The 27,428-nt window shown below is 42.2% G+C and overlaps 1 protein-coding gene across 50 annotated transcripts in view; it reads left to right on the top strand.

Moving 5' to 3' along the window:
- The window catches only part of LOC137503854 (titin homolog), a 1,065,379-nt gene that overhangs the window by 178,923 nt on the left and 859,028 nt on the right, over positions 1 to 27,428 (top strand). For 49 of the 50 annotated variants that reach the window (XM_068231415.1, XM_068231432.1, XM_068231435.1 and 46 more), the window contains 3 exons: positions 6,190 to 6,321; positions 10,454 to 10,483; positions 22,585 to 22,611. In XM_068231415.1, the coding sequence (XP_068087516.1) occupies positions 6,190 to 6,321; positions 10,454 to 10,483; positions 22,585 to 22,611 (189 nt within the window). The remainder of the gene's footprint in view (positions 1 to 6,189; positions 6,322 to 10,453; positions 10,484 to 22,584; positions 22,612 to 27,428) is intronic. The other variant, XM_068231409.1, reaches the window with a different exon arrangement.

Below are 27,428 nucleotides of genomic sequence, written 5' to 3'. Positions count from 1 at the left end.
GGACGGGGAAACTTTTTTTTTATCAGAAAGACGTTGGCTTCTGATAAGACTTAGGGGGGGGGGAGGGGGGGCAGTCACGTCCAGGCGGCATAAATGGTTAATCTACTTGTAAAGGCTTAAATAATACACTTTTATTTTTCTGCTTTGCAAATCAACACTAAACAAGTATTGATAGATTTCAGGATTCTTTGCTCTGTTTCCAATACATAGTTTTCCAAGCACTAGAGTGTTGTATGGTGTTAGCCATCAGTAAAAGCTAAACATTTTGAATCAGGATGACACTATTTATTGTCTAACTTAAAAGAAAAGCAGTAAGCTTTCAGCTATGATGCTTTTGTCAGACTGATTCCTGTTTACTGACAAAATGTAGAACACAACTTGTCCTGATTTAAAACTTCATAGTTTTCTAACACATGGGTTACTTCTGAAGGGTTGATGAGGTACTTATTTTTGTCATAGTAAATTCATAATTATAAGTCCTGAGTTTTATAAAATATCTAATCATCCATAAATACATTTTGGTAAGTATTTGTATGTAATTAACGTATGAGAGACGTTTAACATGGATTTATACACAATTTCAGTATACTACTAATAAATGTGTACATAGCAAGGGATACTTTTTAATCATTTTCCCACAGTAGTTGGTAAACTATGGCTTCTTTAACAGTGTACATACTGTATTGATAAAAATTATCCTAGTCAATTTGCATGCCTATACAGTTAAGAGAAATTGGAATGCACATAAAGGTGGTAGAGATTACAGTATGTGAAAAATAGAATAGCTATGAGCAGATACATATACACATATAGTTGTTTCCTTTTTCTGTGTTAATATTACACATCATCAGGAAACCAACTTTTATAATAGTAGTTGTATGTATTTAATATACTAATGAATTGTTGGAGCTATTACATTATGAACTTGTGCCTATACAGACTGTTATGAAGATTCTTATGCTAGATAAATGATGCTGAGAACCTGGTCTTACCAAATTTTTATGAAGATTTTTATAATTGGCCATGATTAAAAAAACGCTGATTGATGGTAATAGTTTGGGAACCTGCTCTGTGTTGCAACACTGAGTTACAGAACTGTTCTGACAATCTCCTAGCTCCAGTGTTGCCAACCTTTCACGTTATTTTTTACTGACAAATACCTAAAAATTTACTGACAAAAGATTTTTTTTACTGACAAAATCCCGCGCCGGAAAATGGGCGTGGCCACGCAACAATATGTGGGCGTGGTCAGGGGTGGGTCCAAATATACATGACTTTAGTGGTGCTGTAAAAGGTCTGATGGGGAAGTTTGAGCTCTGCCGTAGTGTTTCCCCCCCTGCCCGCCCCCAAAATGCATGTAATCTTACAGCAGTTCACCAAAAATCTGGCAGAGGTTCTTCCAAAATACAGATGATATGGCAGTGGTTCCCTAACAATAGATGTAATGGCAGCAGCGATTCCCCCAACATACACATAATCTGGCAGCAGTTCCCCAAAATACACTTAATCTGACAGCAGTGGTTCGCCAAAAATAGGTAGCCAGGTCTATAGATGTCCCCAGAACAGGTAGCCAGGAGTAGAGATGTCCCCAGAACAGGTAGCCAGGGGTAGAGATGTCCCCAGAACAGGTAGCCAGGGGTAGAGATGTCCCCAGAACAGGTAGCCAGGGGTAGAGATGTCCCCAGAACAGGTAGCCAGGGGTAGAGATGTCCCCAGAACAGGTAGCCAGGGGTAGAGATGTCCCCAGAACAGGTAGCCAGGGGTATAGATGTCCCCAGAACAGGTAGCCAGGGGCAGAGATGTCCCCAGAACAGGTAGCCAGGGGCAGAGATGTCCCCAGAACAGGTAGCCAGGTCTATAGATGTCCTCAGAACAGGTAGCCAGGTCTATAGATGTCCTCAGAACAGGTAGCCAGGGGCAGAGATGTCCCCAGAACAGGTAGCCAGGGGCAGAGATGTCCCCAGAACAGGTAGCCATGGGTATAGATGTCCCCAGAACAGGTAGCCATGGGTATAGATGTCCCCAGAACAGGTAGCCAGGGGTAGAGATGTCCCCAGAACAGGTAGCCAGGGGCAGAGATGTCCCCAGAACAGGTAGCCGGGGGCAGAGATATCCCCAGAACAGGTAACCAGGGGCAGAGATGTCCCCAGAACAGGTAGCCAGGGGCAGAGATGTCCCCAGAACAGGTAGCCAGGGGTAGAGATGTCCCCAGAACAGGTAGCCAGGTGTTCCCCCCCCCCCCAGCAGGAGGGGAGCAGTGCAGAGAAGAGGAAGCGATCATGGGCACAGCAGCGGGGACGTCTCCTCCCCCTTCCCTCACCTTAGGGCTCCTCCTCCCTCGCTCTCCCCTCCAGAACTAAGTCTTGTGCGGCGGCTGGCAGCGGGCGGAACTTACCGTCTCGTTGCAGGCGTGGGATGGTCTCTCTGCATTTGCTGCTAGTCTGGTCCAGACTAGAGCAGCGGCACCAGAACTTCCGGCGCTTGGAACGAGACGGAGGTAAGTTCCGCCCGCTGCCAGCCGCCACACAAGACTTAGTTCTGGATGGGAGAGCGAAAGAGGGGGAGCCCTAAGGTGAGGGAAGGGAGGGGGGACTGCTGTGATAGATCTTTATTTCTTGCCTGAATATCCATAAGCCATTTCCAGCCCAGCAGCTTTATGCCTCATCTTGTCAGGGATGTGTGGAGGTTCTGATGACAGACAGGGCAAGTCACAAGAGCTGCTGATCACTGTTTTTGGTGGCACAACACGTCTGCTGTGGCTCTTATAATGTATGAGCTACACACATCTATTGCACCACATTTAACTTCAGATCCCTCTCATATGGCCCTCTTACTGCCAGAATTCCTTTCCCTGCACAAGTGATGATTAGCATAGAGCACAGTGACCTAATAAAATCTGCACGGGCTGTGTGTGTGTGATCCCTTAATGGAATGCCTTACACAGTGCCCATACGTGTAACCCAGAGCAGACATCAATGCTTCCTGCACTCCTCTGGCCCCTGGAGCAGCAGAAACAGTTAACTTTTTTTTTCTTTCCCCAAGCCAGCGTCTCCTCAGTGTCCTCACCTCTCCTGTTGTGATGATCACAGATCTCCGTGTCCCTGCTCGCTGGCTCCTGGAGTCCTCAGGCCGCTGGCTGCCCTCCCCAGCCAGCACCACGGCCAGAGAAGACTGAGTGAGGCTCTGAGTCAGTCACTTTGTAATCCGCGCCACGATGCACACATTTCCGGGCTAGTTGGCTTACTGAGAGAGGCAGGGGTGGAGCTGGCCGGGGAAAATAGGGGAGGGGATGTGTGATGCACAAATGGCTGCTACTGGCTGCCACAGTGAGCCGAGGGGCGGAATTAACTCTCTGCAACAATCCGCCCCCGGCAAGTGAATAAATCAGCTTGATTTTTACGGACACAGCAAAACCACTTACGGAAATCACGGGCACTAAAATGTAATTGTTTATTTACGGACAATCTGTAAATTTACTGACGGTTGGCAACACTGCCTAGCTCTACATGAGATCTCATGGTGTGTGGGTGGTTAGTTGTGAATGGTGACAGATTGGGGTTTGGTCTGTTGTTGGTTAGCAGCTTTTCAAACAGGTGTTGACTAGAGTTTGGCTCTTACGATATTAATTCTTTTCACTTTGCTTTTTATGTTTTGTATTTCATCACGCAGAGAGTGAATAGCAATCGTTCTATGTTTAGGCAGGTGAAGGGAGTCTTCTTGTCAGGCCTGTAGGGATATCTACTCATAAATCAGCTCCAATGCCCCAATCTAACTCCACACACTTCAGTATTTTACTGTATGTTTCAGCTGATATGTAGCAATCATAATCACGAGTAGGAAGTTTTCCCTCCCATGATAGGTCTTACCAGAATAATTAAGTAATGCATGCAGATCAGGCTCCAACTTTGACATTTTATTTTTACTACTGCTAGTTAAAAAGAGCTTTATTTTGTGATCCATGCTCAACTATAGAAATAGTTTTCTCAGCCATACCCTATCACAGGATAAGACAAATAATGAACATACTGTCTGTGAATAGTTTAGTGCACCATAGGCATTGCATGTATTTAAGTTTGACCAGAACTCTTGCGCAGGGGATGAGGAAAACATCTAGAAATGCACCCTGTATCTATTTAGAGAGTTTTGCCTGTCTAATTCCTCCTCATTTCTTACTAAGCACTAGTTTCAGCTGTTTCAGCTGACTGCCACGGCAGAGAGCTAATGGGTAAACACAGGATGTTAACAATAAGTCTGCTTCTGTGAAAGCAGGAATTAGACAAACTGCAGATTTATTGCAGGATTTGTATCAGTTGTAACACATATTTTTCTTTAAAGGATACCTCAACTGACATGTGACATGATGAGATAGAGATGTGTATGTACAGTGCCTAGCACACAAATAACTATGCCGTGTTCCTTTTTTTCTTTCTCTGCCTGAAAGAGTTAAATATAAGGTATGCAAGTGGCTGACTCAGTCCTGACTCAGACAGGAAGTGACTACAGTGTGACCCTCACTGATAAGAAATTCCAACTATAAAACACTTCCTAGCAGAAAATAGCTTCTGAGAGCAAGAAAGAGATATAAAAGAGGAATGTCTTATCAGTGAGGGTCACACTGTAGTCACTTCCTGTCTGAGTCAGGACTGAGTCAGCCACTTACATACCTGATATTTAACTCTTTCAGGCAGAGAAAGAAAAAAAAGGAACACAGAATAGTTATTTGTGTGCTAGGCACTGTACATACACGTCTATCTCATCATGTCAAATTTCAGTTCGGGTATCCTTTAAAGGGAAGGTTCAGGGAAACCTGTAAAAAAATAAAAATCCCTATCCACTTACCTGGGGCTTTCTCCAGCCCGTGGCAGGCAGGAGGTGCCCTCGCCGCCACTCCAGAGGCTTCCGGTCGTCTTCGGTGGCCGACCCGACCTGGCCAGGCCGGCTGCCAGGTCGGGCTCTTCTGCGCTCCAAGGACGGGCTCTTCTGCGTCCCACGCGGGCGCGCTGACGTCATCGGATGTCCTCCGGGCTGTACTGCGCATGCGCAGAACTACTGCACCTGCGCAGTACAGCCCGGAGGACGTCCGATGACGTCAGCGCGCCCGCGTGGGACGCAGAAGAGCCCGTTCTTGGAGCGCAGAAGAGCCCGACCTGGCAGCCGGCCTGGCCAGGTCGGGTCGGCCACCGAAGACGACCGGAAGCCTCTGGAGCGGCGGCGAGGGCACCTCCTGCCTGCCACGGGCTGGAGGAAGCCCCAGGTAAGTGGATAGGGATTTTTATTTTTTTACAGGTTTCCCTGAACCTTCCCTTTAAAGGTTGTTATGCTGTTGTGTATCTTTAAGAGCAGAGAGGAAGTTCTGAGTTCAGGTCCAGTTTAAGTCTCTGTATTTTTAACTACCTCAAGACTGCGTCATGCCAATGGGCGTGATTGTGGTGGCAGCTACAGGACCGCTTAACGCCAATTGGCGTCAAGTCCTGGGGCCGGCTATTGCAGGAGATCACACGCACGGATGCTCCGCTCCGCCTTCAGTCTCCCAGCGGCGATCGCCACTCAGAGACTGTTAGACGGCGAAACTGTTGCCTTTTTACTGTGTAAAGCACTGCGACCTGCAGCAGTGCTGTACTGGGGACAGCCGTGTGACACGGCTGTCCCCCTGGGGCACAAGAGAGAGATCGGCTCTCATAGGCTGAAGCCTATGACAGCCGATCACTATAATTAACTCGTAGAGGGTGGGAGGGAAGCAGAGGGGGGAAAAAATTATTTATTGAAAATAAAATACAATAAATAAATCTGGGGGGCGATCAGACCCCACCAACAGAAAGCTCTGTTGGTGGGAAGAAAAGGGGGGGGGAATCACTCGTGTGCTGTGCGGCCCTGCAGCTTGGCCTTAAAGCTGCAGTGGCCTATTTTGATCTTTAGGGGGGTTTAGCACTGTGGTCCTGAAGTGGTTAAAACAGCATAATGGCTTGAGATAAAACATTTGGGCAAACTAAATGAAATAGTCTTTTTTTTCTTTTCCAGAAACTACATTTGAGTTATATGTGTTGTTTTCCCATACTTCTAACGAGTAATTACTGTAAAGCTTAATAAAGTTTTTTCTTCTTTGTGCTATTTAACTCTATAGGATATGCTGCTCAAATAAGCAACAAAATATTTTAAACATCCTTGTCTGTTTTATTACTTTTGTTTTAGGAGGTTCCATTAGTAAGATCAGGAATGACCCTGTCAGAATCATTCATGATGCAGTGGATGACACCACGGATTGGATGTATGCCATATTTTCCTCCGTGTCAAACTTAATATCATTTGACGAGGAACGGAAAGGTATTTGTAACAAGTTTTCCCTTTATGATGTCAGAGTGTATTCAATCTCTCTGGTGAAGCAGTGCAGTTTCCAATAACATATTAAACATGGCACACACTGTGGATTTATATTGTATAAATCCACTCAATGCACATTCTATGCACATACAAAATACATTATATACTGTAATAAATTAGTACAAACATATTCTAACACAGCACTGAACTTCAAAAGGCCAGCTCCGGAAAATAAATATACTTTGAATAGTGTGTAAAAAGGTTAGAATATATTTGGAATTTACTGCAGTCTGTATCCTAATCTTCCAACATGGAAAAAGAAAATAACAAATAAAGTATTTCTAATTTTTTATGTGGAAAATATAGAACCCCATTAGTGTCTTACTGATGTACCTAATGTCCTGTCCCTTATACATCCAAAATGGAAATTAAAGTCTGATTCTGTAGAGTTGTCAAGGAAAGGAAATAAGGAGAAATCACCTCAGCAAAGAGATTCTAAGCCTCATCCCTGGTCCGCACAAACCTGAAATATTTTTTTTTTCTGGAGTTGAACTTAAAAAGTTGATATACGGTATTTATTAGAATTACTGTAAAATTAATAGAATTTTGGTTGGTAAAATGTATTTAGCTATAAGGGTTCAATAGCCATCCGCCAGGTGGATCTACTCAACCCCACTGATCCTATTGTTTGTGCCGCTCTCCCACCCACCACGGGATGTAATGCACATGCTTCTCATCTTCCCTTGATCAGCTCCTGTCTGCCCTCCCACATTGCAACCATGCTGGCAGGTGTGTCTGCAGCCAGGCCCAGTGATGTTGCCCAAGGTCCTGATCCCTGATGGGCGACAGCCGTCAAAGGTGTGTGCGCACCTTCAGTTTTCTCCTAGGAGATGCATTTTACAGCACTTTTCCATGGACTTTGCCACTACAGCTAGTAATTATTACATTTATAAAAGTGGCATGGCCCAATGCTTTAAAGGGATACTGTAGGGGTCGGGGGAAAATGAGTTGAACTTACCCGGGGCTTCTAATGGTTCCCCACAGACATTCTGTGCCCACGCAGCCACTCCCCAATTCTCCGGCCCCGCCTCCCGTTCACTTCTGCAATTTCAGACTTTAAAGTCTGAAAACCACTGCGCCTGCGTTGCCGTGTCCTCGATCCCGCTGATGTCACCAGGAGCATACTACGCAGGCCTAGTATGGTCTGTGTCTGTGCAGTACGCTCCTGGTGACATCAGCGGGAACAAGGACACAGCAATGCAGGCACAGTGGTTTTCAGACTTTAAAGTCTGAAATTCTAGAAGTGAACCGGAGGCGGGGCTGGAGCATCGGTGAGTGGCTGCACGGGCACAGGATGTCTGCGGGGGACCGTTAGAAGCCCCGGGTAAGTTCAACTCATTTTCCCCCGACCCCCCCTACAGTATCCCTTTAAAAAGAGTAAATTCATGGCTGCAATTAAAGTAAACAAGGTTTACCACTTTCACCACTGTTAAAAATCTTATTGCCAAATATGAATATGGCAAACAATAAAAAACAAGTGATTTAGGAAATAAATGTTTTCCCATGACAAATAGCTACCTCTGGTAAAGACCTTCGAGTTGTGTACATAAAGCAGTGATGTGCAAATATAGTCAAATTATATTTTGATTGAACTTTAGTGGTTAGTTCACAGTGTTCAGTTTTGTTGCAGAATATTTCTGCATATCACCTCACTGCCCATACAGTTCTATGGGGCTGTTTACAGTACTGTGTTTTAACTGATCGCATTATTTAATTTGCTGTATGCAGGCTTTGTATTAAAATCTATGTCCAGCATCCATTGCAGTTCACACTTATTATTATGCTTGGGTTGAGCAACTGACTACTGTGAACCTAGCATTAATGTTATTATGCATTTGTACAGATTAATTTATTTTCTACCTACCTACATTTATTTTCTACCAATTTATTCTGTGGGCATATTGATCCTAACCAGTGGCGTCCCTACCATAGGGCGGCAAGGGGCGCCCCGCACCGGGTGTCGGGCGCCCCAGGGGGTGTCATCAAGGCCTCCCACAGAGGACTGTGCACTGTGTGCAGGACAGGAGGGGGAAGCTGCACGGAAAGGAGGGGTGGTGAGGAAAGTAGCGGGGAGGGGGGCCGGACCCCCCACCTCCCTCACCTGGGTCCCCTCCTTCTGGCGCTTCCCCCTCCTAATTAGTAGCAGCGGGCAGCAGCGGGCAAGAGGACTCACCTCTTTCCTGCATTCCAGGCGATGGCAAATAGCGTCATCGTCACGTGACGCTGGTCTCCGCCTTCTCCACCGCTCACTGTGCTTCCTGATTGGCGGAAGCACAGTGAGAAACAGAGAAGTCGGAGACCAGCGTCGCGTGAGAATGACGCTATGCGCCGCCGCCATCACCAGGAGCAGGTGAGTGAGTCTTCTTCGCCGCTCCTGCCGGCTGCTGCTTATTAGGAGGGGGAAGCGCCAGAAGGAGGGGACCCAGGTAAGGGAGGTGGGGGGTCCGGCCCCCCTTCCCGCCACCCCTCCTTCCAGGCTTTCCTCACACTGGGGGCAACTAAACTAGCTATACTGGGGGCAACTATACTAGCTATACTGGGGGTAATTATACTAGCTATTCCGGGGGCAATTATACTAGCTTTTCTGGGGGCAACTGTATTGGCTATACTGGGGGCAACTGTACTAGCTATACTGGGGGCAACTGTACTAGCTATACTGGGGGCAACTAAACTAGCTATACTGAGGGCAGCTATACTGGGGGCAGCTTTACTAGCTATACTGGGGGCAGCTATACTAGCTATACTGGGGGCAACTAAACTAGCTATACTGGCGGCAACTAAACTAGCTATACTGGGGGCAGCTATACTGGGGGCAGCTATACTAGCTATACTGGGGGCAACTAAACTAGCTATACTGGGGGCAGCTATACTGGGGGCAGCTATACTAGCTATACTGGGGGCAGCTATACTGGGGCAGTTATACTAGCTATACTGGGGGCAGCTATACTAGCTATACTGGGGGCAACTAAACTAGCTATACTGGGGGCAGCTATACTGGGGGCAGCTATACTAGCTATACTGGGGGCAAATATACTAGCTATACTGAGGGCAACTAACCTAGCTATACTGGGGGCAGCTATACTAGCTATACTGGGGGCAGCTATACTGGGGCAGCTATACTAGCTATACTGGGGGCAGCTATACTAGCTATACTGTAAGCAACTAAACTAGCTATACTGGGGGCAGCTATACTAGCTATACTGGGGGCAAATATACTAGCTATACCGGGGGCAACTAAACTAGCTATACTGGGGGCAACTAAACTAGCTATACTGGGGGCAACTAGTTTCACTGGGGGCAACTATACTAGCTCCACTGGGGGCAGCTATACTGGGGGCAACTGTACTAGCTAATACTTTAAAATACAGTTAGCTCCGCCCTTATCTGGTCATGACCATGCCCATTTTTTGCCGCAAAGCACGCCGCAGGTTGTGGCCACGCCCATTTTTTTTAGGGGGGGGGGTGTCTTTTAATACCCAGCACCGGGTGCCAAATGCCCTAGGTACGCCACTGATCCTAACTGTTATGTGTCTTTAGACAACCTTCAGTCAGCTTGTTTTTTGCAAATAGTTGTTCATCTTCCACTCACCAGAGGGTGCTGTGGTATAAAGATAGATTGCCTGTCCTAAAGAACAGACCGTCTGCATACCACAGCACTCTCTGCTGGTTTTAGTACTGGAACTGGGCCAATCACACGCCAATCACATACAATTAGGCCTGGAACCCACTACAAATGGCAAATCACTAGCGCAATCGCAGGGGTGTAGAGAATGAGAACCATGTGTAGATTTATGATTTTTTTTTAACAAGTTAAAAAAGATCTGTTTTTGTAGACTTTAACTGTTTTATGCTTGCCAACACTGCATGCACATTATGTAACAGAATTAATACAATAAATCTGCATGAAAGCCAGTTTGACTTGATCTGTTAATATTTTGCAAAACATGTATAACATTTATTTATTAATCATTGTTTTTTTGTGAAGCATATTCTATAAAATAATCTTGTTAATTTTATAATGTATGACGCAATGTCCAGCAGGGTGTCTCATTTGATCTTCCTTTATTCCAATCAGGACTTGTAGAGCCTGCAGTGAAAAAAATAGGTTGGTAGATGTTTTTTAATTTTTTTTACTGTCATACTTTTTAAAAAAATATTTTATAAATCACTTTTCATTTTCGCTAATGAATAGAGATATTGTAAAAGCAAAAAATCTGGTCTAAATCAAGTAATTCAAAGGGATTTAGCAGACCTTGCAATATTTCTTCAACTTCTTGGGTCTGTATAATTTTGGTCTTAAATCAGCAAGCAGATAAAAAAGGTACCGCACCTTTTTATTCCGAATTTTTTTTTTAAACGTATAATACAAAACAATTATTTATTCACACTTTAAATATATATTTTTTATATTAAAGGACAAGCGAAGTGAAAGATATATGAAGGGTGCCAAATGTATTTCCTTTTAAGTAATACGGGTTGCCTGGCAGCCTTGCTGATCTGTTTGGCTGCAGTAATGTCTGAATCACACCAGAAACAAGCATGCAGTTAATCAGATTTGACAAAAGTGTCAAAGACATCTGATCTACTGCATGCTTGTTCATGGGCTATGGCTAAAAGTATTAGAGGCAGAGGATCAGCAGAATGACCAGGCAACTGGTATTGCTTAAAACAAATTAAATATGGAAGCCTCCATATACTTCTCACTTCAAAAATTCAGGTTTGTCAGTTTTGTAGCTTTATTTTGTGATAATGGCCATTTGAAGATCTGAGATGCACCCATTGCTGATATTGCCCTCCCCTCATTACAACTTTTACCTCACTTATCTCACCCCTCTAGCAATCAACAAGATCAGTACAATAAGCAGTACACACTTCCTTTTCTAGCAAAGAAATTGGGGAACTGAGAATGATATTGAAGAAACCTTTGATATATATATATATATATATATATATATATATATATATATATATATATATATATATATATATATATTATTTTTTTGAAATTTCATTTGCCTTAAAGAGAATCTGTATTGTTAAAATCGCTCAAAAGTAAACATACCAGTGCGTTAGGGGACATCTCCTATTACCCTCTGTCACAATTTCGCCGCTCCTCACCGCATTAAAAGTGGTTAAAAACAGTTTTAAAAAGTTTGTTTGTAAACAAACAAAATGGCCACCAAAACAGGAAGTAGGTTAACCACTTTACCACTGAGGGGTTTTACCCCCTGAGCACCAGAGCAATTTTCACCTTTCAGCGCTCCTTCCATTCATTCGTCTATAACTTTATCATTACTTATCGCAATGAAATGAACTATATCTTGTTTTTTCCGCCACCAATTAGGCTTTCTTTAGGTGGGACATTATGCCAAGAATTATTTTTTTCTAAATGTCTTTTAATGGGAAAATAGGAAAAATGTGGGGAAAAAAATAATTATTTTTCAGTTTTCGGCCATTATAGTTTTTAAATAATGCATGCTACTGTAATTAAAACCCATGAAACGTATTTGCCCTTTTGTCCTGGTTATAAAACCATTTAAATTATGTCCCTATCACAATGTTTGGCGCCAATATTTTATTTGGAAATAAAGGTGCATTTTTTTCATTTTTGCGTCCATCCCTAATTACAAGCCCATAGTTTATAAAGTAGCAGTGTTATACCCTCTTGACATAAATATTTAAAAAGTTCAGTCCCTAAGGTAACTATTTATGTATTTTTTTTAATTGTAAATTTTTTATTTTTTTTTTAATTACAAAAAAAAAAAAATGGGGAGTGTGGGAGGTAATGAGTTAATTTTATATGTAAAAGTCATTTATTTGTATGTGAAAAATGTGTAGGGTGTAGTTTACTATTTGGCCACAAGATGGCCACAGTAACTTTTGGTTTTAATGCGACCTCCAAGCTTCCTTCCGGAAGCTTGGAGGAAGTATAAGGAGGCTGGACACGTGAGTTTTTTCTCACAATGATCGCGCTGCCCATAGGAGAGCAGCTGATCATTGCGGGGCTTAGATCAACGAACGGGAATGGATTATTATCATTGATCTCTGGGCGAGCGGGCGGCGGCGTGTTTACTAGCGGCGGGCGGCGTGTTTACGAGCGGGAGCGCGGGCAGCGTCGGGAACGCGGAAAGTACGTGTTTCTCCGTCCCTGGTTGTTAAAGGATGGAAAAAGGGGCGGAGAAATACGTACGCGCGGGGGTAAAGTGGTTAATGTACAGTATGTCCACACATAGAAAATACATCCATACACAAGCAGGCTGTATACAGCATTCCTTTTGAATCTCAAGAGATCATTTGTGTGTTTCTTCCCCCTGTTCTCATGCACTGAAGTTTCAGGCTGCTCTTTTCTTCCTGCAAACTGCTTTGCCCTTGTCTGTAATTCTTCAGTATGTGAAAGCCCAGCCAGCTCAGAGGACGATTTATCCAGCTTGTAAAAGATGAGAGAAGAGAGAAGCTGCCCTGATCTAAATAATACACAGGCAGTGTGCATATAGGGGCCTGGAAGGGGGAGTTCATAGCAGAACCACAACACTGAAGAACTTGGCAGCCTTCCAGACACAGGCCGACAAGTCTGACAGGGGAAAGATACATTGATTTATTACAGAGACAGTGATAGTATGAAGTGCTGCAGTTAGCCAGAACACATTAGAATAGCTTTTGGAACTTATAGGATGATAAAAAACAGGATGCAATTTTTGTTACGGAGTCTCTTTAATGGTGTGCTAACTCATAACCTTTTGATCTGACACAGACAAGAACATGCAGCACAGGTGGTTTGACTCCACTGGCTTCATGCTTATTTCACATGATCGAGCAATAAACTGAAGGTCAGAATTCTAGTCAGAATTTGTAAGATTACATAAAAAATGGCAGCCTACATATCCTTTAATTTTAGGGAACATTGAAATTATAGGTAAATGTCTAAAAATGCTCATGCGTACACAAACATGAACACAAAGATTAATGAATTGATTCAAAACTTTTTGAAAATAATTATTCAGTCTCTTATACACATTCATGTTTTTTCTCTCTTTTGCTCATTTCACCTTTCAGAAGAGAGACACTTTCACTGTGTCCATTTACAATTAGAATTAAAGTGAATACAAGTTGAAAAAATGATGAGATAAACAACTGTATCTATCCTCCTACCTCTAAAAACAGGAAAAATAGGGTTTTTATAGATATCATATGGGTTTATTTTATGTTTAAACATTTACAAAGTAGATTTAATGTTTTATTGTCTCTGCTCAATAGTAGTCTAATATTAAGTGTACCAGATCTAAAATACATGAGCGATTGACCTTTTTTATCTATTCCCTGCATTCAGAAGTTGTATTCTGACATGGAAAGTTTTATGGCTGTAATTCCTTATCAGTGGGTTATGCTATTACCCAGCAAGGTTCCGATGAGAGGGAAACTGTTTCTTGCAGTGTACTTATGCCTCCACCACCGGTGAACTGGGCACAGGATGAGCCGAATGACAGCTCACCCTGCTGCCGCTCAAATCCCTGGGTGGTGTTAAATACTATTCCCCTTCCAAGTTGTAGCAATTTGGAGGGAGATGTAGTTCATGGTCTGACGATCGCCGGATCCTCGAATCACTCTTGCACGGGGCGTGCAGTATAGCACTAGTGCTATGATGGCACTAAGCACCATGCACCAGAATGACCTACCTTGCACTTGCATGCCTAAAATTTAACTCTTTCAAGTATGAAAAGAAAAAAAAACACAGCCTAAATTTTAATAAGTTTGACACTGTACATACACATGTTTCTCATCATGTAACATGTAACCTCTAGTACACTCTATTTACATCCTACAGCAAATTGTCATTTGTTGTAGAGCCTTAATTTGCAGGGACACTTGCTCCATTGCTGTTGAAAACCATTGTACAGATTTTAAGAATATTGTATTTATAATATACTTTGGAAGACAGCCATCTTAACTCTGTCAAATGATGATATAAAGTCCCATTATTTTCCAACATGGCACATTGAAAATGGTATAGTAGAAAATAAAGTCCTAACTCTAATTATTGTTAAGTCATTCTCTACTGTGTTGACCCTACCTTAAAGAGACTCTGAAGCCTCTGTAAAAATCAGTTTTTAGCTCTTATTTATGTTTAGGATCTATGCCCGACCTAAAATGCAGCTATTCTGCAGCTGAACAAGGGTTTTATCACCTTCAAATCCTAGGGCAAAAATCCACAACTTTCTTGGTTGTGGATTTTACTGCCCAGGGAGGCAGAGCTTACCGTTGTAGCTCTGCCTCCATTCACGTCAATCCACCGTGGTCCTTCACTTTTCCCCGCCCCTTTCAGTAAGCGAAGACTGAGAGGGGCGGGGAGAGGCATCGATCAGCGGGGATTGATGTGAGGAGAGGCAAAGCTACTGCAGAAAGCTCTGCCTCCTCCAGGAAATGCTCCTCCATTTTTGCCCAGGGGATTTGAGGGTGATAAAACCCTTGTTCAGCCACCGGATAGCAGCGTTTTTAGGTTGGGCATAGCTCCTTAACATAAATAAGAGCTAAAAACTGTTTTTTAAAAAGGCTTCAGAGTCTCTTTAAAGGATATCTCCATGCCATTTTATTGGATTTCATTAGACATTAAATAGATATAACATTTTTGAAGTAAACCTTATATAAAAGTGTTCCCTTCAAATGTTTTTAAAATAAAAAAGAATGCTCTAAATCTCCTTCTCTCTCTCTCTCTCTCTCTCTCTCTCTCTCTCTCCCTTTTGCAATACACTTTAGGCCATATGCAATTCACTTTTTCACCTGAGTTTTCTCCTAGGAGATAATTTTTCATCTTCAAATTAGAATAACTTTCCAGCACTTTTCAACTAAAAAAGTACCAAAAAGTAAATGAAAAAGGACTAACAAAATTATGTTGAGCATTTTCTTGCTTTCTGATGGCTTAAAATGTATTTTATTACCAAATTTAAAATTATCTCCTAGGAGAAAACTTAGGTGAAAAAGTGAATTGCATATGGCCCTTTTTGTCCTAAGTTTTCTCCAAGGAGAAAATGTTATCATCTTCTGTTTTAAATACCTTTTCACCACTCTGCAATTAAAAAATGGACAAAAAGTGGGTGAAAAAGTGCTGTCAATATTATTTTGTGTATGCTCTTGCTTAGGCATTCTCTTGAGAAGGTGTGAAAATATCAAGGAGAAAACTTAGGAGAAAAACAAAATGAATCGAATAAGGGCCTCTAACTGATTTATATCATTTCACTTAGTCTGATAGATATCTACAGAAAGATGCTGCTCAAAAACTAATGCAGTTATCTTTTGCCAATGAATAGGTGATTTCTGCCTGGAGTATATTCACTCTCATTAAAACAGCAGGAGGTATAGAAAAACTGCCTACATATCACTTAAGCAATAAGCTACTGCTAAGTCACAGTCTTTATAGGAACCTTTAACCTGCCTGGCGTTCTATTAAGATCGCCAGGCAGGCTGCGGGAGGGTTTTTTTTTAATAAAAAAAAAACTATTTCATGCAGCCAACTGAAAGTTGGCTGCATGAAAGCCCACTAGAGGGCGCTCCGGAGGCGATCTTCCGATCGCCTCCGGCGCCCAGAATAAACAAGGAAGGCCGCAATGAGCGGCCTTCCTTGTTTTGCTTATATCGTCGCCATAGCGACGAGCGGAGTGACGTCATCGACGTCAGCCGACGTCGTGACGTCAGCCGCCTCCGATCCAGCCCTTAGCGCTGGCCGGAACTTTTTGTTCCGGCTGCGCAGGGCTCAGGCGGCTAGGGGGGCCCTCTTTCGCCGCTGCTCGCGGCGAATCGCCGCAGAGCGGCGGCGATCAGGCAGCACACGCGGCTGGCAAAGTGCCGGCTGCGTGTGCTGCTTTTTATTTCAGCCAAATCGGCCCAGCAGGGCCTGAGCGGCAGCCTCCGGCGGTACTGGACGAGCTGTGCTCGTCCAGACCGCCCAGCAGGTTAAAAGTATGTAGCTATAGATTCATACTAACCTTTATCTCACTAAAACTCAAATGCAGAATTACAAATGATTAATTCAAACATTCATGATAATAACGTTTAATCATTATTTCAACATATTGATTGTTCTTTCACTTTAAATCTCAAAAGACTGTGTGTTAACGTTGACAAAACTATTTATATGTAGAGCATGTGCACATTTGCATAATACAGTTATTCCGCACAGCACTTTAAAAAAAGTTAACTCAAGTGACTTTAATTTTGCTAAACCTATTTGCATGATACAGTGTTTGGTACTTGATATAAAATGGAACTAAAAAATAATGTTTACAGATCTAACTAAAATGGTAAATTAATAATAATCATAATGAAATGGTAATATGACATTGCCTAATACTGAGGTGCATTTAACAGTTGTCACATTAGCCCATAAATCATATAATACAATTAATATCAATTATGACACTTTCAAAATGATCTCTTATCGTGGATGCTATTTGTTACTTAAAAGAGATTACAAAGGATAAAAACTGAGTGATAAATGATGGATAATGAAGATTATGTGTTAAGTGTGGAAGATGCTGACAATACACTAATGAAACATTTCAATCTTCCGGTAATACAAGATAAATTAATCACTGTCAGTGGGAAGTAACCTGAATGATTCTAAGTGGTTATATTTATTGTACAGCACAGTAACAACATTACTAGCTTTAAATGCTTGTGCATATTTTGCTTTACGCTACAGCACAGCATTTCTTGACATGCACAGGAATCTGGGAGAAAAGTTTACATTCTGAAAACTGGTATTGTTACTTTCTAATGTTCATGTTCAAATAGACCAATATTAAAACTGCAAATACTTATACAGATGATGAATTATTGTTGCCTAAAATAATTTTTAGTGATCATTTCAAGTGATAGTTGTAGGAATGATTGATGTACAGACATGTTGCTTCACTAATGTCAAGTTGCCTGTTCTGTTCTATGAAGGGGATAAGAAAGAGTTGGCGTTCACCAGGCATAACAGGGTAACAATGCTGGTAGTTGGTAGTTATTGGTCAAGTATGGTGGAGGATTGACCGAGTTTTTATGGTGTTATGGAATACCTGTACTTATTCTGGATCAGATCTGGGCAAACTTTGGCCTGTGGGCTGTACCTGGCCAATTAGTGTTTTGAATAGGCAGGCCAGATTTATCTTGTTACCCAATTGCAGCTTCCAGCAGCAATTTCCATGGCCACAGTGGCATCATGTGACTCAATGTCAGTACATACCTGCGTATCACATGACGCTGCTGTGGCCATGGAGATCGCAGCTGGAAACAAGGATTGGGTGATGAACCTGTCATTATGCACCACTCACAACTCTGCAGGGAGGGAGGAGAGACAAGGAATGCAGCCTATGTGGCCCGGTACTGAAAAACCTTGCCCACCCCTGTTCTAGATGGTAAACTTAACCATATCTCTTTGCAGATCAATAATGCAGAATTTAATTGCTGGTTAGGGTCAACCGAAATAACAGTTGTGGAAGTACGGGCATGAAAAGGTTGTATAGTATATTCTGCCCTGAAAGGGAAACATTGCAGATAAGATTTCAAAGAAACAAGGTATAACACAGTCATTGCAGTATTAATGCCTAAGGGCTGATTCACATTGGGGTGATTCTTCTGCTCTTTGCTGATTGCCGGCAATCAGCAAAGCGCTGCTACAATGTATCCCTATGGATACATTCACACTGCAGCAGTTGCAATTGTGATTAATCGCAAATGCGCTGCATGCAGCATTTTGAAGAATTGCAAGAATTTTTGTAAAACCACGAGCCGAACGCGATCACGGGCTAGCGGCACTCTGAGCGCCAAGTGTGAACTAGCCCTTAAAAAGATTTCTGCCTAAAAAAGACTATATTTAACATTAATGCACAAGCATTTTTTTATATTCACTAAAAACAACTTTTTTTAAGAAAACATTGCACTTGACCTAATCTACAAGTGATTTATGCCCGAAAAAATGTCTATGCTAATGATAGGAGGACATTATTAAGGAAGACAATGCACTACTCGATGTGGCCAAAAGACCGGTCCCCCTCAGATCATAAGGTGATCAGAGAGGGATCTATCTGATCAAATCCTTCTACACATAGATTTTTATTTGATTTCAGCATGAAATCTAATAAAATAAAGTTTATCGAACTGCAGCTTTGCACTGATCGATGCAGTGCAATGCTATTGGGCGTCGATCTGACGCCGCTCCCAACCCACCTCCAATTAATATCTTTTGTCTGGTATAATTGAGTGATCGGATCTATTACTGCTAAAATTAAATCTGATGACCAATTGGGCACTCATGGTGAAGCATCGCTTTCTAGCAGATTCAAATCGGCCAGAAAACAACAAGAAAGAATAAGTGTATGGCTAAATTTACATAAAAGGGTCAAAACACTTTGTACTCAGTAGACTTCATAAATACTAAAGGAGTACCTGTCAGTCTTGTACACACATGGTTTGCTCTTGGCCAAGGAAGCTGTTGAGCAACATCTCAGCTAAAAATCTAGAGTGTGTACAGATGTTCAACAACATCACTTAGAAATCTGGTAAACCAGATCTCCAAGCAACGTTGACGAATGAGAGACAGACAAGATGTAATGATCTTACCTGTCAGCGACTCCAGCTACGTCGCAGCCAACCCTGGAAACGGAGCTTTGCAGGCATCTTCCTGCAGCGGCATCGCCGGCTCCCCTCCGGTCGTGACTGAGCGCTCCTTGAGGCGAACGCTCGCGTCTTTGAGAGGTTCTTATATTCTCAGACGCGCTTTGTGTAATTAGAGTCAGCTGACATGATTGTCAGCTGACATAGTGCTTGGAGACTGCTTTTGGTCAGCTGATTTCTGTTAGGTTGCACTGATTGTTCCCCTCTTGGGGTTGGTTTTTGCTTCTTTCTGCCTGCATTTAAAACCTCTTGCTGCAGTCTCTTGTTGCCCGTGATAGAAATCAGTATGCTGGTTTGGCTGGGCACCTTATCACTCCGTGATAAACATATTGTACTTCTATGCAACTTTCATTATTGTTTCAATGCGACTGCCAGACTGACTTAGATATGACCTTAGCTTTACTTTACTGACCACTCTCTCACCTAGTCCTTTGTACTGCAGCCATCTGATCTAACATGTATGACCTTAGCCTGTTACTGACTCTGATTCTACCTAGCCCACTGTACTGCAGCCATCTGATCTAACATGTATGACCCTAGCCTGTTACCAACTTCGATTCTGCCTAGCCCACGGTACTGCAGCGAGCTGAGATTGTGTATTTATCCACTTAGCACCTAGCGTGATACAAGACTTTACTAGCCTAAAATCTCTTGGTATATCACAGGTGTAAGCAGAATTGTTTCCAAGATTAAAATCTTCCAACTACCAGTGCCTTTCCTTCATCAATGCATTTAGCCTAATAAATTAAAAATAAGTTTGATAGCTACAGACTAAAGCTGAAGAATAAAATTTGCTGGTATACATTAACAAAATGACTTGTACTGTGACAACATGTGTTTGGAAGAGATGAATACTAAAGTGCACATATTAAGACACAGATGCTGGAACACGGTATCAATTTAAGTTGAGATGATAAGGAAAGATATTTTCTTATTTGTTCCTGAACTGTGCATACCTCGGCAAAAAAAAGAAAAACATTTAAACTTTAGCACTGGCTAAAGATTATAATACCTATTTGAACTGATGTTTTTTAGCCTGTTCACACTGGCACTTTCACCCAGACAGCTGCAGGGCAGGCAGCCTTATCTTTTATTTTCAAAGTGTATGTGACACTGCTTTTGAATTATTACTCACTGAGGCACTGGTACTGTGAATGCGTACCTATGAATCAGCCGCCGGTAGACTTGGGGCAGGATAAAGCCAATATACAGCTTACTCTGCTCCTGTACAAGTCCCGGTGGTGTTAATTACTATTCCCCCTCCAAGTCAACATGGATGGTAGGGAATGTTGTATTTCGGCTTCCAGCTATAGTTGGTGGCCGAATTACAGTCTTTTAAAAGTAACTTAAGCTCCGTCCTCTGACGGCGCTAAAGTTACTCAATTTGCACTGCTATAGCCGTAATTCCTATTACGGCCTATGGTGGCGCCAGCTGAGCCCAAATCTCCTGCGCTGGGTTAACAGCCCCTCGCTGTGAATGCTTGTGCACAGTGTCCAACTGCTATGCAAGGGCAGCATCACCAAACTGTGCATGCTGGTTGAGATATGCGAACCACAGGGAGAGATGTGGGGAAAGAGGGAAATAAAGCGCTTATGGAGTAAACAAAACTTGAATATAAAAGAAAATGATTTTTGGAGTGGAAGAGGGAAAAAAATAGGAGACCAGAACAAGGTATTTAATACATAAGGGGGTTACAATTTTTAATGTTAAAATTATTCACTAAAATCTTTTGTTTAAAATGTCTTTTAAAATCGTGTAAATGTGTTTTGTATTTATATAAGGCCAGGAACCCACTAGTAGCGCTGAAAAGCTCTTGCTATTGTAATACTATGTGTGTGATCCCACTTGAGGGATGCAATTTAAAAAAAATAAAAAACCTCATAGCATTACTCAAGAGTTTTTTAAATTGCAAGCACTTAGAAAAATGCTGCTACTGGGTCCCAGGCCTTACTAATGGTTTTGTTAGGGAGGTTACGTTATCATGCTCTAGGCAGTTTGTGTTAGTGAGGCTTTTCACATGAAGCTGTGTGCAGCAGCTGAAACTGCTGATAATATGCAGAAGTGTTACATTGCTGTTTGGTCAGCTGGCACTGAAGAGGTGTATGCGCCCTCTGCTGGTCTCTTGGGTCAACATCTGCAAGGAGTTTGTATGTTCCCTCGTGTTTGCGTGGGTTTCCTCCGAGCATTCCGGTTTCCTCCCACATCCTAAAAACATATAGATAAGTGAATCGGCTTCCCCCCTAAATTGGCCCCTTGACTCTGATGCATGCACTACACGATACATACATAGACAATTAGACATATGACTTTGGTAGGAACTAGATTGCTATATAAATACTTATATGAACACATTGGGTAGCTGTTGGAGTGATCTAATGCAACTTCCCCACAGGGAGGGATAGGGAAAAAGAGGGTATTAGTTGAAAAGGGCACCTGAGCCATGTGTAAAAAGGGTGCCTCCATAGCCTTTAATGTTATTTGCTGCAAATCTTGGCTATAAGGTGGTGAAAAGGGCACCCAAGGGTTTTTTTCAGCTATAAAAGGGCACTGGATATAGCCAAGAAATAATTCACCTATAAAAGGGCACTGGATATAGCCAAGACTTAATTCACCTATAACTGTTACAGTAAAAGCTGTTACTGAACCGCTTCTGTAACAAAAACGTCTGGAAAACCGCTCTGATCTAGCGTTTTCCAGAGCGGTTTGCGTTTTTCCTAAACTTTACATTGAGGCAGAAATGCTTCTGCAAACCGCAAACGTGCAGCAGGAGGCACGTTTGCGGTTTGCTTAAAACCTCAAACCGCTGGTGTACACCATCCCATTGAAATACACTAGCCAAGCGTTTTCACAGGCGGATGCAGTTGGCGGATCGCTGCTAAAACCGCTCGGTGTGCACTGGGCCTAATATGCAAATCTTTGCTCACAATGGAAGGTGGAGTCTGTGCATCTACTTGTCTCCTATTCTTTTGCAGTGAGATCAAGTGAGGACGATATTCTCTCTAGGTGCACATAATTACACTGTGAATATTTGGCTACAAAGAGATTTTAATAAGCAGAGTTTCTGGCCTCTAAATATCATATGCTCAGAAATAGGTGCCCCCATGATAGCAGGTTCACCAGGATACCAGCAATAATTAAACAATTGGATTATTTTTTTTTAGATTAAGAAATAATACTTGGCTGAATAATTGGCTGGTAATATGGTTTTGACTGTGGAAATCACACTCTTATTAAATTCATATTTTCTAATTCTGGCAAATGCCAAGCCATTTTGGCTGAAAATCATATGAAAGCTCTTCTTTAATATAAAAATATTAAAAGTATAAAGTATGGGCTGCACATAAAACATATCAGTGTTTAATAAGTGATAGTTAAAACAATATAAACTTTGGTTAGCTGAATTTAACTGACCTACCTGAACCAAAACTCTCTTATAATTTTCATATATCAAACACTTTTGCTTCCAAACCAAATAACAATGCATCAATATAAAATGTTTAATGTCACATACCTTGAGAATGTTAACTGACTGTGTTTTGTTATGTTTACTTTAGGTGGGATACAGCCAACACATAGAAAAGGTAAAGTACAATAAGAATATCCCCTTGTTCAATATTATAGGTGAACATGTAAGCATCATTTGCCAATTGAAGTAGAGAATTTCAGCATGGATTGCCTGTAGTTATGGCCAAGTAGAGTGTAGAACATTTTTTTCATAGTCACTGGCCACTTCACATATGCCTCCTAGCTTATCTGGGCAAACAGAAGATGATATCAATATTGTTTACGGCTTTCAGCTGAGACTCAAGGTGCACAAGGCTGAAGTGTGACCAGACCTTGATAACTCAGTTGGAGGGTAGAGGAAAACTGATAAATGATAGAGAACCCAGTCAAGGCACTATTACTAAGTTTAAAGAGAATGCATAGTAACATTTGCTGTTTTTGTATTTTAATAAACTACTGTATTTTTCATGACCATAAGACACACCTCGGTTTAGCGAACAATATCCAGGGGGAAGAAAATATACATTAAACCTGGTGCATCCATGGTGAAGGGGTATCTAGTGGATTATGCCCCCTTTGTACCTCATGTCCCCTTGTACCTCTTGTGTCGCCTTGTGTCCTCCTCTGCCCCCCTTGTGTCCTCCTGTGTCCGCCTCTGTCCTCCTTGTGTCCTCCTGTATGCCCCTTTGTATTCCCCTTGAGTCCTCCTCTATGCCCTTTTGCATTCCCCCTGTGTCCTCCTCTGCATGGGCACAGTACAGGGAGTCCCCGAAATTGCAGCGGGTTGGAGGTTTGTATTGGCAGGTGTTCACAAGTTAGGAACTCCCTGCATTTGGACTATAAGATGCAGTGACTTTTTCCCCCATTTTTGGAGGGAGAAAAAGTGAGTCTTATGCTCCAAAAAATACGGTACTATATTTCTAAGAATTACTTAATTTAGATGCTTCACTGAGTAGTGTAAGCACGATTCCTAACTTGGAAGCAGCTTTTATAGTCTGACATAAGCTCCCGACTAACTTACCTGTTATGAGAAGAATGAAGGTACTGACACTCCTCATATGGGTTGCTATCAAGAGGCTGAAGATTTATGTGTTTATGGCCTGCCACAGCAGTGAGGTTGGGAGAAAAGGGAAAGTCTTTTGTTTTAGAACCATGGCAGTATTGCATTAAAACGAACCTGAGCTCAGGACTTCCTCTCTGCTCTAAAAGATACGCAACAGCATAATAACCTTTAAAGAAAAACATTTGTTACAGGCAGCTCATACAAATCTTGCAATAAATCTGCACTGTTTCTACTTCCTGCTTTCACAGAAGCAGACATATTTTCAACATCCAGTGCTTTCAAATAAGCATCTCTGCCATGGCAGTCAGCTGACACAGCTGAGGGATCAAATTACAACTTGTTATTAGATACAAATGAGGGGAAATTAGACCTCCTAAACTCCCTAAATACATACAGGGTGCATTTCTCTCTGTTTTTGTTCGGTCCTGTGCAAGCGTTCAGATCAACTTTAAGAGATTGTTTCACATCAGGCTCTACTTGTTTGTTTGTAATTTTAAACCCTGAGTTTAACCTATTTTGGTTCCTGGATGTAGAATCTACGTCCAGGAACCATGCGCGCTACCGTGCGCTCCCGCGGCCGATCGGGCGCGTGCACGCGCGCTCCCGGCCTGCGGTTAGTTAGCCAGGCAATCAGTGAATCGGGCTATGGTGCCCGATCACTGATTGCTCTCCCCTGCTGAAAAAGCGACAGCTTCTCTCGGAAGCTGTGCTTTTTCTGGCTGTCACCTCCCCCATGCGTCACTCTAAGCGTGTGTTACGCTTAGAGTGACGTCATGTAAACAAACTCATGGCCGCCATCTTGTGGCCAAAAAGTAATACTACAACTGAAAGTAAAAAAAAAAAAATTAACACACATTTACATTATAAATCTATTGTTTACCTCCCACCCTCCCAAAACTACCCAAATAAAATGTTTACTATAAAAAAAAAACATTACAATAAAAAAAAAAAACATGTAAATATTTACCTAAGGGTCTAAACTTTTTAAATATCAATGTAAAGATGAAATATTTCTATATTTTTTTTTATTTTAAACTTGTAAATAGTGATAGATGCAAAATGGGAAAAATGCACCTTTATTTCCAAATAAAATATTGTCGCCATACATTGTGATAGGGACATAATTTTAACGGTGTAATAACCGGGACATATGGGCAAATACAATACGTGAGTTTTAATTATGGAGGCATGTATTATTTTAAAACTATAATGGCTGAAAACTGAGAAATAATGAATTTTTCCATTTTTTTCTTATTCTTCCTGTTAAAATGCATTTACAGTAAAGTGGCTCTTAGCAAAACGTACCCCCCCCCCCAAAGAAAGCCTAATTGGTGGCGGAAAAAACAAGATATAGATCAGTTCATTGTGATAAGTAGTAATAAAGTTATAGGCTAATGAATGAGAGGTGAACATTTCTCACGTGAAAACGAAGGAACGCGAATAGGTTAATCAACTACAACCTTCCTTCTCCTTTCCTCTATTCCAGTAAGTTAGCTGTACACAATTTAAAAAAATCCCCTAATTACTTTTATTTTCAAGAAAACTGCAAAGGTTCCCCTCCACCCTCCCTGGCAGGGCCAGGCCGAGGCAGAGGCGAGAGAGGCTCCAGCCTCAGGGGGCAGTGTAGGAGGGGCGCACAACCCACTCAGCTATCATTCCCCTATTATGTCTGAGGCAGAGAGAAATAAGAAAAGGGGATATATAGAAGTGACTGTCAGACAGATAACTAGAGATTCAGGTGTCGGAAGCCCTGGGGCACCTCTTAGTCTAGTAGCAATCAGTGTGTGACTGCTGGGTTGAGAGGGATGGAGGGGCGCACTTTGGTGTCTCAGCCTTGGGTGCTGGAGGACCTTGTTCTGGCTCCGCCCCCTGGCCATGCCACTCCATTTTTTTTACATCACCTGCCCATTCCCACATTTTCTCTCCCAGAAGGCCAAGGAGAAGGATCACTGTTTTTAATCATAATAATTGGGCATCCTTAAGTGCTTTTTAAATTAGTTTCATACTGAAAAGGGCTTTAAAGTAAATAGTGGTGTTGACATTACTATTATCTTATTGCATTTAATTGCAGAATAGCTTCACTTCCTTTTATGCTGGGCGTACACGGTAAGTTTGTTTCCTTATCAATCGAGCCGCTGATGGCTCGATTGATAATATCCGACAGGTCCGATGACCTGCCGGATAGATTCCCCGCTCGATCCCCGCGGGCGGACAATAGCGGGGAATCGAGCGGCTGATAAGGCATGCCCGCAGGGACGAGCGGAAATCAATCCGCGCGCATGCGTGGACGAGCGGTGACGCGACAGCAGCGCATAAACTTACCGTGTATGCCCAGCATTAGAATGCTATTTGAGGCAACAGAGTTGCAAAGTAGCCTAATATCAGCAATGTGCACAGATCTTTCCCACTCAGCAAGCCGATCTGAAAACTCTGGCTATTAAGCACTTCTTTCAATGAAGGGGTGGGATATTCTCCTGCTCTTCCATTTGTATTTGGATACATGAGATAAACTGTTATATTTCATATTTTACATATGCCTGCATCAAAATAAAACTGATTCTTTAGATATATAGTATTGTGCAAATGTTTTAGGGAGGTGTGTATGCTGCAAACAAGAATGCTTTCAGAAATATTAATACTGATTGTTCGTTATTATTTTGCAAAATGCAAAATAAGTAAACAAAAGTAAAACCTAAATCAAATCAATATTTGGTGTTACCACCTTTTGCCTTCAAACCAACATCAACTCTTAAAGGGATCCTAAACTGAGGACATGTATTTTTCCTTTTGAAATAATACCAGTTGCCTGACTCTCCTGCTAATCCTGTGTCTCTAATACTTTCAGCCACAGCCCCTGAACAAGCATGCAGATCAGGTGCTCTGACTGAAGTCAGACTGGATTAGCTGCATGCTTGTTTCAGGTGTGTGATTCAGCCACTATTGCAGCAAAGAGACCAGCCAGACTGCCAGGCAACTGGTATTGTTTAAAAGGAAACATCCATATCCCTCTCAATTTAGGTTCCCTTTAAAGGTAGCTGTTTCGAAGAAGCATAAAAAAACGGGCAATGTTGAGGATTGTATGTAGACGCAGTGGTCGGCCAAGGAAACTTAGTGCAGCAGATGAAAGACACAATAAGCTTAATACCCTTTGCAACTGGAAGATGTCCAGCAGTGACATTAGCTCTGAAAATGTCAGAAACCAGTGGGACCCAGGTACACCAATCTACTGTCTGGAGAAGTCTGGCCAGAAGTGGTCTTCATGGAAGAATTGCAGCAAAAAAACTCACCTGTAATGTGGAAACAATGCTATGAAAACATAGGAACTGGGGTACAGAAAAATGGCAGCAGGTGCTCTGGACAGATGAGTCAAATTTGAAATATTTGGCTGTAGCAGAAGGCAGTTTGTGTGTCGAAGGGCTGGAGAGCGGTACAATAATGAGTGTCTGCAGGCAACAGTGAAGCATAGTGGAGGTTCCTTGAACGTTTTGGACTGCATTTCTGCAAATTGAGTTGGAACTTTGGTCAGGATTTATGGTATTCTCAGTGCTGAGAAATACAGGCGGATACTTATCCATCATGCAATACGATCAGGGAGGCATATGATTGGCCCCACATTTATTCTGTAGCGGAACAACAACCCCAAACATACAGCCAAAGTCATTAAGAACTATCTTCAGTGTAAAGAAGACGTCGTCCTGGAAGTGATAGTATGGGCCCCACAGAGTGCTGATATCAACATCATCGAGCGTGTCTAGGATTAACCTCCTTGGCGGTTAATTTTTTTTTTTTTTTAAGTTTTTTAAATTTTTTTTTTTGTTTCATGTAAAGCTA

Source organism: Hyperolius riggenbachi, chromosome 4 (assembly GCF_040937935.1).
Source record: "Hyperolius riggenbachi isolate aHypRig1 chromosome 4, aHypRig1.pri, whole genome shotgun sequence".
Classification (NCBI taxonomy): Eukaryota; Metazoa; Chordata; class Amphibia; order Anura; family Hyperoliidae; genus Hyperolius; species Hyperolius riggenbachi.
Note: the sequence above shows the minus strand (reverse complement) of the source record. Positions and strands in the feature narration are given on the sequence as shown.